The sequence below is a fragment of the Phoxinus phoxinus genome, assembly GCF_949152265.1.
Source record: "Phoxinus phoxinus genome assembly, chromosome: 20".
Classification (NCBI taxonomy): Eukaryota; Metazoa; Chordata; class Actinopteri; order Cypriniformes; family Leuciscidae; genus Phoxinus; species Phoxinus phoxinus.
Genome location: NC_136895.1, coordinates 30,914,468 through 30,934,431, shown reverse-complemented (window position 1 = coordinate 30,934,431; position 19,964 = coordinate 30,914,468). Strand labels below are relative to the sequence as shown.

At 37.7% G+C, this 19,964-nt stretch overlaps 2 protein-coding genes across 3 annotated transcripts in view; both read left to right on the top strand.

Annotated features, from left to right (window-relative positions):
- Positions 1–9,216, top strand: part of LOC306988166 (uncharacterized protein) — an 88,296-nt gene extending 79,080 nt beyond the window's left edge. The window contains exons 1-4 of one of the 2 annotated variants that reach the window (XM_079592957.1): positions 1,597–1,658; positions 2,186–2,247; positions 2,597–2,857; positions 7,658–9,216. In XM_079592957.1, coding sequence (XP_079449083.1) covers positions 2,833–2,857; positions 7,658–8,688 — 1,056 coding nt within the window. In that variant the 5' untranslated portion in view covers positions 1,597–1,658; positions 2,186–2,247; positions 2,597–2,832 and the 3' untranslated portion in view covers positions 8,689–9,216. Of the gene's footprint in view, positions 1–1,596; positions 1,659–2,185; positions 2,248–2,596; positions 2,858–7,657 lie in introns of those variants that run through there. The other variant, XM_079592956.1, reaches the window with a different exon arrangement.
- Positions 9,217–10,609: 1,393 nt separating this feature from the next.
- Positions 10,610–19,271, top strand: LOC306988165 (uncharacterized protein). Its single transcript, XM_079592955.1, has 2 exons — positions 10,610–10,784; positions 18,107–19,271. The coding sequence occupies exons 1-2, from the start codon at positions 10,760–10,762 to the stop codon at positions 19,153–19,155; spliced, it is 1,074 nt and encodes a 357-aa protein (XP_079449081.1). The 5' UTR covers positions 10,610–10,759; the 3' UTR covers positions 19,156–19,271.
- The last annotated feature ends 693 nt before the right edge of the window (positions 19,272–19,964 follow it).

The window sequence follows — 19,964 nt, the reverse complement described above, 5'->3', positions numbered from 1 at the left end:
TGCATGTGGGAAGAGCTTCACTCAATCATCTTCTCTACGCAGGCATACACAAAACAATCACTGTAAATAGTTAATCTTCAGCACTTTCAAGTGTGAAACTTAATCCTCGTCAAACATGACACAATAACACAGACGTTTACATTTTACACAGTGTGATAAAGTCACACAAGCCATGCCAAATCTGACCAAAGCAGTCAGACAGACAGATTTCCAAAAAATGTTATTTGAATAGGATTTCAAAGTAGCTCGAAACGGATTTGTAAAAATCTAATTTCATGTGATTTTTTTTCTTTTTTTTTTTACACTCGCTTAATTGATCAAATTTCAATCGGAAATGCCAAAAAATCTGATTTGGACTGACAGTCTGAAAGCAGCCTAAATGTTTTATTCTTGTATATTATTTTGCTTCATGATACTATATCATTATGGTCTGTTACGAGTTTCATTTTATGTCCAATATAATGCACATGTATCACATGTAGTTTGTTTACACTTTTATGAGGGAAAGTAGAAGGTTTTTACTGGTACAAACTGTTCTTGTTCGTCTTTAAGAAGCTGAAGAAGACGCTGATTTATTTTTAACTTTCATTGTTGTTTTCTAATCAACTAATTATTCTTCCACTTATGGTGTGTTTAGAAAACACACATATATAGATATACTGTCATGTATCTTTGAAACTGGCCTTAAGCTTTTTAACTCTGGCAGCTGCAGACTTCAACATTCAGCATATTGACACAAAATAATAACTGCAAATACACATTTCTCTGCCTGGATCCACTGTAGCTTTCGGCAGTCTGTAAAAATATACCTCTATTGACTGTGCTCTCCAAACTGGTGCAATAATCCTTAGTCTCCTGAAGAAAATGAATACAATTTGGCTTGGATCCTGATAATTTCTTCTTGTCTAAATGAAAATTTCCCAACGTAATAAAAAGTTAATAAAAGTACAATTATTATTATTATTATTACTTTCATTTAAATAATACATACACATATCAAAATTATTCAATTTAATCATAATATTTGTTTTCCTTCTAATAAAAATTTTCACATACACCCCAAAATCTTTGTGTATACAATTACAAAAAAGATGGATAATAGATTATTTTTCTATTGAACAAAAATCATAATCAACATCTAAACCTCTCTAACACACTTTTTAGCTGGATACAATGTACAATTTGTATGTAATGTAAAGCCCTTTTATTTAAACAGTGGGCTATGCTTCACAAATACACTGTCAAACTTATCCAGTTTATATTTCTAAATGCACTGGACCACAATTGAGCTTTTATGATTCCAGCTTATATTCCTAATATGTTCATTAGTACAACTGTGTTTCAGAGTATCATGTCTCCTTGAAACCTGCTGTCTTTAACATTATATTCCCTCAGAAAAATCCCTTCCACAAGTTCTTACAAAAGGTATTGTTGAGGTTTATGGCATCAAATACAACAGCATATCTTTCACTGTAACTGGAAACCCACATTTATCCAAGAACTCACTATAAGATAATAAATTACATTTGAGTTTAAACGTTGTCTAACCAATATAATAATATGTTTATATATATTTATAAAAAAACTAAGAAAAGAGAATTTGGCGGCGATGACGTCATCACAAGCGCGCGCGCTACTTCAGTGTCGAGACTTCTGAGGTAAACCGTTCACTCCACTTCACGTAATTGTAAAATACTCTTTACACATTTTAAATATCATTTTACGGGCACATTTCCTGATGGTTTTCATCGAGTTCGGCGCTAATTGTGTCTGCTGACTAAAACACTTAAATAAGAAGTTTTTATGTACTTCTCTTCATATACAAAACGGTAGGAAGCTATGAAGTTGATAAAGATGGTGTTAGTGTCTGTCTTTTGTATTGCTTCTTTTTTTTGTATCATTTGAGAAATAATAGTAATATTAGAGCACTTTTATAGGCTTTCAGCAGATATTCTGACTCAAACTATCTGTTTATAGCAGCAAATAGCCTTATAATAAAGTGTGTTGATCTGCTGATCCTGAATGGCTTGTTGAATGAGTGTTGATAGTCTATGGCTCATCTATTATCAGAGCAGCTGAAAAGCCTCTTTATTTCATGTCAATAGATCCTGTTTTCCCCTCATTCATTATGCTGATGTCTTCAGATCTGTAAACTGCCACATTAAGCTCATTTTATTGTCAACAGACTTGAGCAAAGGACACGATCAGATACTGTGGTCATCAGCTTGTGACATCTACTAGATATAGGTAAGTTTTGTTACAGCATTTATTTCATTAATCTGTGATTAACCGTGTTTCATATAAAAGTTAAACACAAAACAAAAACAAGTTGTTAAACAGTTGGGTTATTTGTTTCTTGGCAATTTGTAAATATATATTTCTATATGTTTGTAATTTCATTTTTTATTCTTGCATTGTTTATATTTGGTATCTTTTAATTGTTTTTTTTTCTATATTTCTTTGTTTATATATTAATTAGATGTAAGATAAAAGTTAAATCTTTCATTAATAGATGGATAGGTGAACATACATTTAAAATGTGTGAATTAGTATAAAAATATAAACTCAGTAAGTGATTTCTTCTTGATTTTGTCAGATCTGCTCCTCCTCCTTCAGTGAAGCTCCTCCTCCTTCAGTGAAGCTCCTCCTCCTTCAGTGAAGCCCCTCCTCCTTCAGTGAAGCTCCTCCCACTGCAACTCACCAATAAATGCTGGAATATTCCCATCAGCTACAAGTGAAGACGAGCATCAAACCATCAGGAAGAGCTGAAATCTGCAAAGACAGAGTTTATTGAAGGACAGTGAGAACAGGAGAGATCCAGAACACTGCAGAATGAAACACACTGAAGAACAAAGAGGTTGGTGTTTATTCCTCATTCTTCATTAGTGAGGCTGAAGAACATTAAGGTTATAAAGCAGTTCATCAGATTTAGTGTTTGTAGTAGGGTAAGTGTTTCCTCTAGGATTTTTTTCCAGCTGTGGTGGCATTTTAAGAAACACTATTTCTCATTATTAATTATGAGAAATTAAAAAGCTATTTTCTTAGGCTAGTTAACTCATGCGCACGTTTCCCTCATTCATGTGTTGAGCGCCACCTCAAGGAGCCATGAAGTAGCGACGCTGGGAGCAGGGGAATCTATTTAGAGTGCCTTATTTTATTCATTAAAATATCGATATTGAGCTCCAGCGTATCGATTATAGTATCGCAGGGAGAAGAACAATGATATATCACCATATTGATATGTGTCTCACCCCTACCAGGCAGACGGTAGAGCTGCATGATATTGGAAAATACTGACTTTACTAGTTACATTACTTTTAACGCATTACCCCCAAAACTGTTCATAACGCAATATCGCAGAAAAGCTAAATATTGCGTTATGAACAGTGTTGGGGGTAATGCGTTAAAAGTAATGCGAGTTACGTAATCAGATTTTTTCAAGTAACTAGTAAAGTAACACATTACTTTCAAATTTATCGCAAGATCAAAATATTGCAAGTTTTATAACGCAAGTTACTTTGTTTTCCCATGTGTTGACTGACAGCTCTCCTGTCCCCATGTTGAGAGAAATCGCTAGTAATGCTGTGTTCACATGCTAACGGAATTATCGTAACTAGATTCCTAGTTAAAAATTTGGACATTAATTTTTGACCCTCTAAAGTAAAAATTTTAATGCGATGAGCATCACGACTTCAGAAGTGGGAAGTAGGACATTTCCGAAAGCTCTTGAAGGCAGCATTAGTGCAGGTCTCGAGAGATGCCAGGTTATCCCGGTAAACTTTCTGTTGATATGAAAAATCAGGTAGATTTAGCAATATAGCGAGTGAATGATGTATTACAATGTTATGATGAATTATATGCCTTTCTCCACTGACGTTCTGAGTTATTCAAAGTGTTTCTGATGATTGCTAGAAGGCAGCTGTCTGACTGAGATGCGAACAGGAACATGGTTTGTGTAACATTAGCAACACATCATTAGCTGTTTGATAACATAGTCAAGCAAAAGGCTAATCATATTAATTACGTTACCGTGCGCAACAGAACGCCGTTGTATCCGTAACTGCTGCAGTCCGTAACTTTTTGTGTTCAAAATGAACAGAATTTATATAATGAACGAGTACATCATGAATCCATTTTCCAAACCGTGTTTTGTCTTATCCTGAATCACTTCGGTACGCCTATAATAAGTGTTTATATTCTGACTATTTTAGACCGGGTCGGCTGCGCTGCGGAGGAGCACAGTGCCTGCGTGACTCGCCATAGACTTTAACAGAGAGAAGTAGTTCCGGCTACTGTGTTCTTCCACAAGACTTGTTTATTAACCGCGCTAGAGAGCAAACGTACACGCGCATTGATTGCACACTGATGATGAAACGCATCAAACGTCCATATTAGCCAGCTGGAAAACCTCCGGTGAAATGTCACTTGCTGGTGTGTCGGTATCTTCAATATCCTGAGGTAGATTTAACAGCATAAATATTTTAATACTTAGTTTATAATCAGATAGTCACTTAAATAGTCAGACCGAGCATTCATTTAGTTATTCAAATGTTAGACGACATAAAAAAAAGACGCGTTCCTCAGCTAAATTCGATCATCATTCAAACTTTCGTTTGAAAACGAAAAAGATGAAAGATTTAGTGAGTATAGTTCAATTTATAGAACAAAACTAGAGTTTTCACAAGTGTGCCGAGATCAGTGAGCTTGTGCCGGCAGCGCTGCACGGACTGACCGTTATTGTTTTTCATGAGACTTTTGTGATTACCTGATACTTCACTTTGACAGATTATTTTTAAACCTAGTGATTTTATAATATTTATTGGTATATATTTATAGTTTTTGGTTATCACATTAAAAATAACATTTGAAGTGCTGAACATTTTTAGCGTGTGTCCATTTACAGAGCATCGCGTTTCCGTTTCTTATTCCAACGTTCACATTTGCTTCAAGTCTTTATTGCAATTGTGGTGGGAGTTTTATGATATTCACTGATCTTTAGTAAAATATAGATGATTCAAAGAATGTCACATGTGTGACTCTCACTTGTAGTGAGAGAAGATTCTTTTTATGTACCTGGGAAGGCAGAAGGGAGAGACACTCCAGAGAACAGACGAACAAGGACCTTTGACCTAGATATCAGAAGGCCATTTGGTGAAGGAGGGCTTAGTCTATGGAAAACTACTGGTAGGAAGGCTCTGCGGAGAAGGCCTTGAAACTTATAGATAAAAGCTGGTTCAGTCTGTCTGGGGGTGTGTCACTCTTCTGCACAGGGTAACAACTGTGTATTAGACTGCTCCTATTCTTGCAAGAATAAATACTTTATTATTTATAATTTGACTCTGAGTCTCCCTTACGCAGTAATGTTTGTTTGATGAATTTTTGCCACAACACAATCAATAAAACTGCTTTATTGGCAAATTAGTTAAGTGTGATAACAGCAGTAAAATATAAATACAACATTAAAAAGTCAACCATAATTGATGGTTTTGTGTGGATGTACAGTGCTCGAGCTGGCTTATTGAAAACCAGGAAGTAACTGTGCATTATTCCTAAATTTCCTGAATTCCTAATGGACTATAAGTCATATTAAATTTAAAAGATTGAGACAACTATTCATCAGCATGCAGTGACTAATCTATGTTGTAGCAAAAAAAAACAGGTGCGACCAAATCATGTGTTGGTGCGACCAACTGAGAAAGTTGGAAACTTTCCAGTGGAAAGTTAGTCTGGAGCCCTGATACACATTAGTTTTCTTTCACAATTGTTTACAACACATAACAGGCTGTCTTTACAAGGAGACTCGCCGCAACAGGCATTTTGACTCAATTTTGTGTGTTAAAGCGTTGTCGGGATAATTTCGGTTTCGTGTATCTACACTGTTAAAAGCGCTATATAAATGAAGATGAGTTGACTTGCACGTTCAATCTCAAAATGAAGATAAAGAACTGAATTTGGTATTCACGTGTTGTCTCACTCGCACAGAAAACAATGCTTGAGTTCCAGTCTTCTTGTGCTTGAAATGAGAAACTTTCACTCTATGATGGTTGAACTTTATAGAGTCTCAATTCATCACTCTAGATGAATTGAACTCTGTCTTCATCATTCCCTTTAGGAAAAGTGTATTGGTCAGACTGCTTTTTCTGTGCGAGCTGCTACTGAGTGGAGCCTCATCCCCATAACCATCAGAAACACATATAGTACATTTAAGATCCAGTTAAAGAAATGGCTCATTGATTATCAGAGCTGTCAACATTAACTTACCTGTAGACCTGCTCTCGCTGCCCACTGCTGGCTTCTTGCCTTGTGTGTGTCATGTTTTTGTCTGATGTTTATTTGATTGTTGGTTTGCTATGTTTCAATTTTACATTTTAACATAATAGCATTTTTTACAAAATGTATTGTAATCTTTATATTGTTATGTAAATATGTCATGTTATTCTCTTTTTAGGGTGACTTTATGGGCCCTATCTTGCACCCAGCGCATTTGACTTTGTACACCGACGCATGTATCATTCCTATTTTGCACCCGCGCACAGCGGACTCTTCCCTCCACAGACGCACGTCGGTAAATTAGGGAATGAACTTGCGCTCGGGGGGGTTCAGCGCAAAGAGACGTGTTCCGGCGCAAAACTCCCCTGGTGCTATTTTCCAGTTTTAGAAAGCAATTGCGCCACTGACCAGGAAAAAAACTGTCTAAAGACAGTGGCGCGTTGCGCGTTAGTGATATGGTATTTTAAGGGCGCGTGCTTGGCCATAATGTAGCGTGTTAACGTGCATCCACTTTGATTCTCTAATATAAACAGACGCAGCAGTTTTCATTTTTGCAAATCATACATTATTGCAAGGAAAAATATTAACACACGAGGGAAATCATTGTTGTGTCCGTGAAGATGTGGAAAAAGATCTATCTAGATTAAAAATAATAATAATCTAGATTAGGCTACACATTTACCCAAATGATACGCCTGTTTAACCGAAGCTAATTTGGGCCAGTAAATTAATTAAGCCCAATGTCACTTCTCTGTGTTTTACGGCCCTGACGAGAGCGTCGGTCTCCTCGGCTGTGAACCGCTCCTGGCGTGCGCCGGCAAACCCGCCGTTATAATAGCAATCCGCCATGGAACAAGCGCGCCGGCTCTTAAAGGGAATGTGAGAGGACGCTCTGATTGGTTTATTTCACGTTACGCCCAAACCACAGCTATGAGTAATGAAGCGACTTCAGACCAACACATTTTAGATTTGCGTCGGGTGCAAGAGTCGTTTATCCCGCCGGGAAAATAGCAACAACGCCCGGGATCCGCCCACAAAGTTACTTGCGTTTTGCGCTTTGACACTTGCGTTTCAGATCGTTAAAATAGGGCCCTATATATCTGTCTAGGGACTGCAGATGAAAAATAGCCTTCTGGCTAACTCTGGCATATTGACAGAAATGTTTATTAATATACACTGCCCCTTAATAAAAAAAATAAAAAACTTTGCACAGGCAATCCGCAAATCACACGTGTTCTGAAGCTGGTGTGGATCACTAATCAACTACGATCCCTATACTTGACATTGCACATCTCGCGATATCGATGCTAAAACAATATGCTCTTCCACCTTTTCTCTCTGAATTTTGATGATTATTTATATATTTGTTTTTTACTTTTCATTTCAGGCCTGATGCTGGAGAATGAGGAGAGTGAAGAGGAGGAGAAACATCATCATGTCAAAACTCACTCACAGACTGAAAGTGTTTCTTTACTGAAAAGAAGAGACGAGAAATGTTTCACCTGCCGTCAGTGTGGGAAGAGTTTCACACACAAACTGAATCTCAAGATTCACGAGAGGATCCACACTGGAGAGAAACCGTTCTCATGTGATCAGTGTGGGAAGAGTTTTGCAAATAAAGGGAACCTTAAGACACACATGAACATCCACACTGGAGAGAAACCAAACAAATGTGATCAATGTGGTAAAACATTTTTGTGGGCTTCAGGCCTGAAGTGGCATCTGAGAGTTCACTCACAGGAGAAACCACATTCATGTTCTTTGTGTGGAAAGAGTATTAAACTGAAGACAGAATTAAAAGATCATCAGAAAATGTGTACTGGTGAAAAAGCTCATGAGTGCTCTGAGTGTGGGAAGACTTTTATTACCATTGGACATTTGAAACGGCACCAGAGGATCCACACCGGAGAGAAACCTTACAAGTGTTCACACTGCGACCAGAGATTCAGTCGGTCAGGAACCCTGAAAACACACGAGAGGATCCACACTGGAGAGAAACCTTACAAGTGTTCACACTGTGACCAGAGATTCGGTCAGGCAGCATCCCTGAAAAAACATGAGAGGATCCACACTGGAGAGAAACCTTACAAGTGTTCACACTGCGACAAGACATTCAATCGGTCAGAACATCAGAAAAGACACGAGATGATCCACACTGGAGAGAAACCTTACATGTGTTTACACTGCGACAATATATTCAGGGATTTACAAAGCCTGAAACAACACGAGAGGATCCACACTGGAGAGAAACCCTACAAGTGTTCACACTGCGATAAGAGATTCAGTGAGTCAGGACATCTGAAAAGACACGAGAGGATCCACACTGGAGAGAAACCGTATCACTGCACTGCATGTGGGAAGAGTTTCACTCAATCATCTTCTCTACACAGTCACACAAAAAACAATCACAGTAAGTAGTTCATCTTCAGATCCAGAACTTTCAAATGTGAAGCTTCATCCTCACCAAACATGAAACATTAACGGGTCAAGCAACAAAATCTGTCCTAACCAGCGACAACGATTAACAAGGCAAAGAAACATAATCTGAATTTGTCACAGTGAGTAAAGTTCATCTTTATTTACTCAACTGAGAGATTCAGATCAAAGATGGAGTTCCTCCCAAAAGAACATCGTGTTTTATTCTTGTATATAATTTTGCTGCATGATATAAATTAATGTTTAGTAAAATTAATTGTTACATTTCTTATACTGCATAACAAGTATCACTAGTAGTTTGTTTAAAATTTTTATATAGGAAAGTAAAAGTTTTTTTCCATGTACAAACTGTTCTTTCTGTAACACTTTTAAAAGAGACAGATTTATCTTTAAGCTGTCCTTTATTGGTGTTTTTAAAACAACTAGTTATTCTTCCACTTAGTAGCTATGTTTCCATGTTTTTAATGCGGATTTTGAAGTATCACATCAGAAACGAGTGATGGAATTGCCAAAAAAAATAAAATAAAAAAAATTTCAAAAAGGTTTTTACGCTCTCTTGAGGTGGTGTTTGACGTGTGCAAAAAAGAGTTAATGGGAATAATGGGAGATGGAAACACATTTGCTGAATAAATTCTGACGTAGCAAAAATGAAACCCATGTGACTAATCGGTTGTTTCCGCTGATGGTGTTTTATTTACTGTTGGTTACTAGGTTACCAATATCATCGTCCTCCGCTCTATATATATATATAATATATGCTATTTCTTGCATGATTTTTCATGTTCATCACTATTTCAAAATAAAGGTCTGAACACGCCTTAGGAGTATGAAAATATTCTTGTTGCAAATTGATAAATTACGGCTCCTCTGTAATGTATTTTAAAAATCAGTCACCAAAAATTAAAACTAGAGATTGTAAGCTTTCAAATGATATATAGTTTGTCAAGATTGGTTTTAGGTTTATAGGATATTACTGTTTTACATATATAATGGCCGTGGGCCCGCCGGTTAAATCTCAGTCATACTTTAGTCACATATTTCTCATTGTCCAGTCATGTTTTCTAAGATTATATGCTTTAAAGGTTATGCAAACATATAAAACATATTACATTTCTTCCACAATGATATTCTTAGAATTAAAAATGAATATAATTTGTGAGTTACTATTGTAAGACTGGAAAAAACAGTAGAGGAACCAATCCTCGAGTAGACAAAGGACCCCCGTGCACTAAAGGCCGAAAGTCGCACCTCGGAGTCGTCCTAATCTACATTTCACTCCCTCGTCCTCTCTCTATCTCCTGAAATCACCCAAGAATATATAGTTTAATGTGAAGGATTATCGTCAAGTTTTATACATATTTAGTATCATTTAAAATCTCTCAGAGTGACTGGTACAAATGTCTCATTTCCAAATAAGTAAAACAAAAGGTAATCAGGTTTTTAAGAGTTTAGAGATAACTGGCACACAAAGGAAGGTGGTCTCTAGGCAAAAGGTCTCCTACCCCCAAAAGGTGTCAACTCTGAATGTAAATTCCCATTGTTAACCGCATGTGAAAGCCATTTAATGGACGGCAGCGGAGGGATCGGGGCTTTCTGTATCTCAGATCAGCCGTGAATGTTGAGAGCCGCCGGGACTCTCTGCCTCATGTATTTCCTAATGTTGGGTTTGCTCTTCTCTTTATTCCAGAGTTTTCTATCGATTATCTTTGAGTTGATTATGTAATTGGCATGATACATTTGATTATTCTAACTGACTTTGACATTATTTACTATAAAACACTTTTTATTGCAAAGTTACTTTGCTAGATAGATAGATGGGTGAATATATAATTAAAATTCTAATGTGAATTAGTATAAAAATATAAACTCAGTAAGTAATTTCTTGTTTGATTTTGTCAGATCTGCTCCTCCTTCTTCAGTGAAGCTCCTCCCACTGCAATTCACCAATAAATGCTGGAATATCGAGCATCAATCCATCAGGAAGAGCTGAAATCTGCAAAGACAGAGTTTATTGAAGGACAGTGAGAACAGGAGAGATCCAGAACACTGCAGAATGAAACACACTGAAGAACAAAGAGGTTGGTGTTTATTCCTCATTCTTCATTCATTTGGTTGAAGAACATTAAGGTTATAAAGCAGTTCACCAGATTTAGTGTTTGTAGTAGGGGGAAAAAAACTTAATGAGATGTGAAAAAAAATACTGTTAAACCAATAAATAATATATGCAACACTTTCTATGTGCAGGATACAAAATAGGGCCTGAAACTAAAATTTTTGTTTTTGTTTTAATGAAACGGTCAGTGAAACCAGATTTGATAAACATTCAAACTTCTTTGACTATGTTTTTACTGAAAGGGTAGATTCTGGAATCCACTGCTGCTTCAATGTATATTGAATAAGTGATTATAATCAGGGTATTAATCCATATTTTTCCTTCTAAATATCAAATTAGTTGAATGACTTCTCCAGGCTTATGAGATTTTACTTTGTTATAGAAGTTACCACTGTGAAATTGCTGAAATGTTATTTTCATGTATTCTTTAATGTCTGTATTGAATATCTGAGAGTTGACGGAAGGGTCTGGCTCAAATGCCAGGAATGTAGTAACAGTTCTTGCTTATTTAGCCCTGCATCCAGAATGGAAAATATGGACTTGTTTTGTTAAGAAAGGTCTTCAACATGTGTCAATACATTTATCTGTTTTTGTAGGGTACCCTGACAACTATGGTCACAGGGGCCACTAAACCATACTTCCATTTAGATTAAAACTGTCCTGTTCTTGAGAGAAAGAATGTGTTATCTGGATGTTGTGAGAGGACTCTCCTGTTTATAGTTAGAGCCTGGCCAAATCCAACCTTGAAGAAGCTGTGTGTGTGTGTGTGTGTGTGTGTGTGTGTGGTTTTTTTGGTTACAGTTTAAAGGGGTAGTAAAGTATGATTTCACTTTTCTAACTGTAGTTAGTGTGTAATGTTGCTGTTTCAGTGTTTCCTCAAGGATTTTTTCCAGCTGTGGTGGGAGGGGGAGGGGGCGCCGCCCATGAGTGATATTCCCATGGGCCAAGCCCCCTTGCCCCAGGTGTTTAAACCTCCCCTAAGTATTATAATTAGGGATGGGTATCGATTCAGATGTTCCAATTCGATTTCAGTTCGCAAGCTCTCAATTCTCGATTCGACTCAATGAATATAGATTTAACACAAAACCTATATTTATAAAAAAGAACAGTGAACATAAGTTTACGAGTGGTTAATTAATAAAAAGAAATGAAGAGCCACAAAACAGTATATTAAACTCTTATTATTTTAGGTACACTTGGGTACATTAAAACAGAACCCAACCATATCAAATGCATACAATGAATGGATTTTGATGCAAGATGAAAAATGTATTATTGAAAAAGTCATGCCTTGATCAAACAGGATCAGGTTATTTTATGTTTAAGATAAAACAAACATAATCTCACAGCATTAGAGTAACATGGAGGCTGCAAGCCTATGAAGTGTAGGAAAACTAATACTGGCTTTTGGGTGATATATAAATAAATATGGGGGAAAAAATCGATTCATAGCCTTTGAGAATCGATATTGAATTGACTACATTTTAAAAAACGATTAATCGAAAAATAGTTTTTCTAGTTATAATATGAAAGGTTCCAATTTACAGCGGCAAAGCGATTATGCGCATCCCGTGCGCCGAATGATGCACTTGAAGCAACTCAAAGTCACAGCGTGCAGCGCGTCGCATTGAAAAGTTAAAAGCACAAAGCGAAGAGATATTTGATGCTTAGTGTATTATAATTTATATCTATGCAACAGTTTATTGAGCCTTTTCTTTTATCAGTTTAAAATTTCAGTTACAGTGCGCCAATTCATAGTGCTCTCTACTCCAGTGCTGTAATCTTAACAGAACTAACGCAATAAACTCCAGCAAGATAAAGTCATTTTATGCAAACCATAGACCTTTATCTACAAATAAAGTATAATAATGTGAACATTGATCTTGGAGAGTGTCATCGTGTTACGCCCGTTTCACACATACTCCGTTTTCAGTGCGTTTGCGGTGCGTATTTTTTCCCGTACCCATGTTAACAGCGTAACCGAACGCGACGCGCTGTTTGAATTCTGAATGGAGAATGACTGAGGAGAGATGAGTTTTCATTAACTTTAACTTAACGACTTAAATATTAATTTTTACCTCACATTATGCTATCGAATGACTTTAGAAGTCTTGGAATATAGTGCAGGAAAACTTTACAATGTTTTTTATGCTTTTAGTGGGGCTTAACAATAACACAATAGTATGCACAATTATCGGACCTCACTGAGAAGCTGCAGCCGTGGCGGGAGGATTTTTGGTGTGGCGGCCGACCACGGCAGAATGAATGTAGCGGAAACACTGTGTTTGATCATAAACAACATCTGCAAAGTTACAACGCTCAAAGTTCAAAGCAAAGGGAGATATTTGCTTTTAAAGAAAAGGACTACAACAAACGGCTGGTAGGAACTACACGACATTCCTCCGGGTTTAGTGACATCAGCAAGCCTAAAATTTACATAAACCACGCCCCCTGAACACGCAGTCCATGTTGTAGTCGAGCACATTTGTGAGTCAGCTCAAACTTTACCATCCATCTTTTCACATGCAATAGAAAGTCACTCTGTGTACATCTCACAACAGTTCTTCTACGAGCGATTTATAGATTACCATGACAGAATATGCTAATTGAAGATAGTTAACTCCACATCAGCAACATAAATTCATCAACTAACCATTCAGAGACGTCCTGTTGCTTCTACATGTTGTCACTTCTTCTTGAGTCTCTCCATCTTTGTCTGACTCCGGTTTAACATTAAAGGCAGAACAGTCTTTAATCTGTCTTTAATGTGTCTTTAACCCGGACAATGGTAGGAAGACTGTTCCAAAGTTTTGGTGCTAAATAGGAAAAGGATCTACCGCCAGCAGTCGATTTTGATATTCTAGGTATTATTAACTGGCCGGAGTTTTGAGATGGCAGTAGACGTGAAGGACTATAATGCGTTAAGAGCTCGCTCAAGTACTAAAAAATGTATACAACGTTTAGTAGGCAGCCAATGCAGTGTTGACAGAACAGGGCTAATATGGTCATAGTTCCTGGTTCTGGTAAGAACTCGAGCTGCTGCGTTTTGAACTAGCTGTAGTTTGTTTATTAAGCGTGCAGGGCAACCACCCAGTAGAGCATTACAATAATCTAGCCTTGATGTCATGAACGCATGAACTAATTGTTCTGCATTTGTCAATGAGAGCATATGGCGTAATTTAGATATATTTTTAAGATGGAAAAATGCGGTTTTACAGATACTAGACACGTGACTTTCAAATGAAAGATTGGTATCAAAGAGCACACCCAGGTTCCTAACCGACGACGAAGACTTAACAGAGCAGCCATCAAGTGTTAGACAGTACTCTAGGTTATTACGTGTGGAAGTTTTTTGTCCAATAATTAGAATCTCTGTTTTTTCTGAATTTAGTTGTAGGAAATTACTAGTCATCCAATTTTTTATATCAGCTATGCATTCCGTTAATTTTGTGAATTGGTAGGATTCGTTAGGTTTTGAAGAAATATACAGCTGAGTATCGTCGGCATAACAGTGAAAGCTAATTCCATGTTTCCTAATGATATCTCCTAATGGTAGCATGTACAGAGTGAACAGCAGCGGCCCTAGTACTGAGCCTTGTGGTACGCCATACTGAACTTGTGATCGATAAGATATCTTGTCATTTACCGCTACAAACTGATAACGGTCAGATAAGTATGATTTAAACCATGCTAGTGCAATTCCACTAATGCCAACATAGTTTTCTAGTCTATAAAACGATGTTGTGGTCAATGGTGTAAAATGCAGCACTAAGATCAAGTAACACCAATAGAGAGATACAACCACGATCGGATGATAAGAGCAAATCATTTGTGACTCTAACGAGAGCTGTCTCGGTACTATGATACTATCGGTACTATCGTTTCTTTCTAGAAAGGAACACAGTTGTGAGGATACTGCTTTTTCTAATATCTTTGACAGAAAAAGACAGATTCGAGATCGGCCTTTAATTGACTAATTTTGTAGGATCAAGTTGCTGTTTTTTAACAAGCGGTTTAATCATAGCTAGCTTAAAGGTTTTTGGTACGTATCCTAGAGACAAAGACGAATTAATGATATTTAGAAGAGGATCTATGACCTCTGGAAGCATCCCTTTCAGCAGCTTAGTCGGTATAGGGTCTAACATACACGTTGTCGATTTAGATGATTTGACAAGTTTGCAAAATTCTTCCTCTCCTATAGCAATAAATGAATAAAAATTTTCCCTCAGGGAGACTACAATGCACTTCCTGATGCGATACTGTATTAGACGGTTGCATAGTTATAATTTTGTCCCTGATATTATCGATCTTATAAGTGAAGAAGTTCATAAAGTCATTATTGCTGTGTTGCTTGGAAACTTCTGGGCTTGAAGCTTTCTTTTTAGTTAGTTTAGCCACCGTTTCAAATAAATACCTAGGATTATGTTTATTTTCTTCTAATAGGGTTGAAAAATAAGCAGATCTAGCAGCTTTTAAAGCCTCTCTGTAAGCAATCGAGCTCTCCTTCCATGAAATCCGAAATACCTCTAGTTTTGTTTTCTTCCAGTTGCGCTCCATTTTTCTGGCTGCTCTCTTAAGCGCCTGAGTGTGTGTGTGAGAGTGTGTGTGTGTGAGTGCGCTCGTTGTGCCACAGCGTTGGACTATGTTCTTTAATCTTCTTTAAGCGCAACGGAGCAACTGTGTCTAAAGTGCTGGAAAAGAGAGAGTTAAAAGTTTCTGTTGCAATATCAAGTTCTTCTAAGCTATCCGGGATGCTGAGATGATGAAACTGATTAGGAAGATTATTGATAAAGCAATCTTTAGTGGCAGAAGTGATCGGTCTAGCATATTTATAACACGGAGTCGGCTTTGCAGCCTTGGCTAAATGTAATTTACACGAGACTAGATAGTGATCTGAGATGTCATCGCTCTGCTGCAGTATTTCAACGGCATCAACATCTATTCCATGTGCTAGTATTAGATCTAGAGTATGATTACGGCAATGAGTCGGTCCTGACACGTGTTGTCTAACTCCAATTGAGTTTACAATGTCGTTAAATGCCAATCCCAATCTTTTTCATTATCTATGTGTATATTAAAGTCACCAACAATTAGTACTTTATCTGCAGCCAATACTAATTCTGATAGAAAGTCCGCAAATTCTTTGATAAAGTCTGTATGGTACCCTGGTGGCCTGTATACAGTAGCCAGCAGATATTCAAACGTGATTTATCGTTTACACTATATATTTTTACATTAAGCACCAACACTTCAAAATAATTATATTTAAAACTAGATTTCTTAGTGGTTTTGAAAATATGACTATAAATTACAGCAACACCTCCTCCTTTGCGTTTCAGACGAGGTTCATGTTTATAACCGTAATCTTGTGGGGTTGACTCATTTAAAGCAATGTAATCATTTGGTTTTAGCCAGGTTTCTGTCAAACACAGCACATCTAGGTTATAATCTGTAATCATATCATTAACTATTAGCGCTTTTGAAGTAAGAGATCGAATATTCAGCAACCCAAGCTTTATCATTTGCTCATCCGTATTATATATGTTTTTTATTTGTTGAACATCAATTACATTTTTAACCTTAGATTGGTTTGGACGTTTTTTGGATTCCCAAATTCGGGGAACAGACCCCACCCTGCAGCTGGCCTGTGTGGCTAGATTGGGAACTATTCTTGCAAGAATAAATGTATATTTTCTTTTAAATACAATTTGGATCTTGACGTCTCTTTTGCCTGGGAATGCTGGTTTGTTAAATATTGTTTTTGCCACAACAAGACACAGTCTCTATATGATGATATCTAGGTGAAAGAGTCTCTATGCAGGGGCGGACTGGGACCAAAAAGTGGCCCTGGACTTTCTGACCCACAGCAGCCCACCACATCCCACACCATAACACATTGGCACATTAATGTGCAGAATAATTTTTAACACCACTTATAGCATAAAAATATAACACAATACAAAAATAAAGGCTATTTAAACATTTATTTTAAGTAACACAACATATATTAGGTCATATTTGTAAAACAAAAGGAAACAAACAGAAGAACAATAAGAAACAACATTATTAATATAAAACTATCAAAACCGCATATCAGCTAGTTAGGGAAGCTAGAGCAATCAGAGCTGCTGAACTGCTACTCTTCGCGCCAAATGTATAATTTGTTCATTTGAAGCATTTAACAGCACCTACCTCTAATGCTAATTATTACGCATAACTAAAAAAAAAAATTCTCAGTGTGTTACGCACCGTCGGCTGAAATTGGTCCTCGTCTGCTTTTTTTCGGCCGATTCGACATGTTGAATCGGCGTCGGGCCGTCGGTGAAAGAGGGAACTCTGATTGGCTGTTCAGCTTACTGAACGAGTCAGTGCACGAGAATAATAGCAAAACAGCGAGCAAAGTCAAAACAGTACAGATAGAAGGCTGTTCTAATGTAACGTCATCTTACCTGAGTGTTCCTCTGCGAATATTTCAATATTAACATGAACGGAGTTCATCAGCGCTAGTTCGGTTCACCAGCGTCGGCTTGGTGTGTTCGAGGACGTGAAAGGGGGCGTGTTTCAAGATACGCAATGGAGTAGACCAAACGAATTAACAGGGAGGGAGGGCAATACACTCACTTGCACACAAAACACACTCCTCGTCGGCCGCGCCCGCGCGATCGACTCTCTCATACATTTGCATAGAAAAGAAATGTAATATTATGATTTCCTTCATTTTTTAAATATATTTTTATATATATATTTGTGTACCAGGCCGGCCCAAACTGGCCAGCGGCCCACCGGGAAAAGTCCCGGTGCTCCAGATGGCCAATCCGCCCCTGTCTCTATGTGATGGGATTTATCTGACCTTGGTGACGTGAGGCCGCTAGCAGACGGTCGGTTAAGCCAGTTTGTCTGCTTCCTGACCTGAGCCCCAGATTGTCATGTTTGAGTTCTAAGACTATGTGCCATATTACTAGAGAGAAGAGCAGCACCATCCCAGGAGAGATGAATACCATCTCTTTTCAACAGGTCAGGTCTCCCCCAAAAACTTTTCCAATTGTCTATGAATTCTATATTATTTTGCGGACACCACCCAGACAGCCAGCCGTTGAGTGAACGATCTTCCAATAACTGGAAGATCAATGTACCTCATTCATGGAAAGAGATTTATATAAATGCATCAGGATGATCTGGATTTTGTGTAGCTGTTGTTTACCTCCAGGTTCACTTTTATGTCCTTTCATTTCGCATTTGTCTCTGATTTTTTAAATGATTTATTTATGAGTCTTACTTTAATTTCAGGCCTGATGCTGGAGAATGAGGAGAGTGAAGAGGAAGAGAAACATCATCATGTCAAAACTGGAGAAAAAACTCACTCACAGACTGAAAGTGTTTCTTTACTGAAAAGAAGAGACAAGAAATGTTTCACCTGCAGTCAGTGTGGAAAGAGTTTCACACAAAAACTGAATCTCACGATTCACGAGAGGATCCACACTGGAGAGAAACCGTTCACATGTGATCAGTGTGGGAAGAGTTTCTCACGACAAGGAAACTTTAAGCAACACATGAGGATCCACACTGGAGAGAGGCCGTTCACATGTGATCAGTGTGGGAAGAGTTTTACGAAACAAGGATGTCTTAAGGATCACATGATCATCCACACTGGAGAGAAACTGCATGAATGTGATCAGTGTGGGAAGAGTTTTATGCTACAGGTTCACCTTAAGCAACACATGATCATCCACACTGGAGAGAAACTGCATGAATGTGATCAATGTGGCAAAACATTTTTGAGGGCTTCAGGCCTGAAGAGCCACATGTTAGTTCATTCACAGGAGAAACCACATTCATGTTCTTTGTGTGGAAAGAGTTTTTCACAACTGCACAATTTAAAAGTACATTGGAAAATACATACTTGTGTAAGAAATCACTTGTGCTTTGAGTGTGGGAAGACTTTTAGTAGAGCTGAAGCTTTGAAACGGCACCAGAGAATCCACACTGGAGAGAAACCTTACAAGTGTTCACACTGCGACAAGAGATTCCGTCGGTCAGAACATCTGAAATCACACGAGGGGATCCACACTGGAGAGAAACCTTACAGGTGTTTACACTGCGACAAAACATTCACTCGGTCAGAACATGTGAAAACACACGAGGGGATCCACACTGGAGAGAAACCTTACAAGTGTTCACACTGCGACAAGAGATTCCGTCGGTCAGAATATCTGAGATCACATGAGGGGATCCACACTGGAGAGAACTCGTGTGATCAGTGCGGGAAGAGTTACACACAAAAAACAAACCTAAAGCGACACATGAAAATCCACTCTGGAAAGAAGCTGAGCAAATGACATCAAAGCGTTTTTATATCTGTACATCAGAAAATACTGGTGTCAGAGATTGTGTGTTCTGTCCATTTGCTATTATTGCTTGATTTTATCAATAAAGTTTTCTCACTTTTAGGTTCAAGACTCTCTCCATGTTTTATTACAGTTATTATGTTGAGCTTGTAGTAGCAATTTTAATCTTTTCTTTTGTTATTTTGTTTTCTCAATGAAAACACCAAACCAAAAGACAATTAAAATGCAAGATTACAGTAAAACAAGGCACACTAACTGCTAGCTCAACCATAAGCCTGGGCAAGTAAATGCGCCCTCAGTGTTCAGTGTTCTTGACTCGTAATTTGAGAGGACTATTCCCACAACAACAACATCTGTAAGATATAATTCTTCTTTGTTTTATGATTGTTTGGTACACATGGTTTACTGAGACTGAATAAGTATTTACTGTTTCCTGTTTGGAATGAAATAACGCGACGTGAAAAGACAGCTTGTTTATTAGTTTTTTCGTTTAGTCTAAAAAACTGAAAATGAGATTTTGGCTCGATTTCTCATGTTTCGTTTGTGGTTAACAAATTGGTTTATGGCTTCAATATTTCATTTGCACATTGGGGCGGTGCTAAAACGCCCCTTTAATCTGATTGGTCAAACCGCTCCACATTCAGTACAGGGCTGCGTTCAGCCCCGACAAATAGTTGCAAAGCGTTTTTTAAATGGAAACGGTGGTGCGTTGAATATCCTGTTCTGATGACGCAAGAGTTGTAACTACGGAAGCTGGGAAGGCCATTGTGTTCTTTTTGAAGAATTTTCGGGAAATCGGT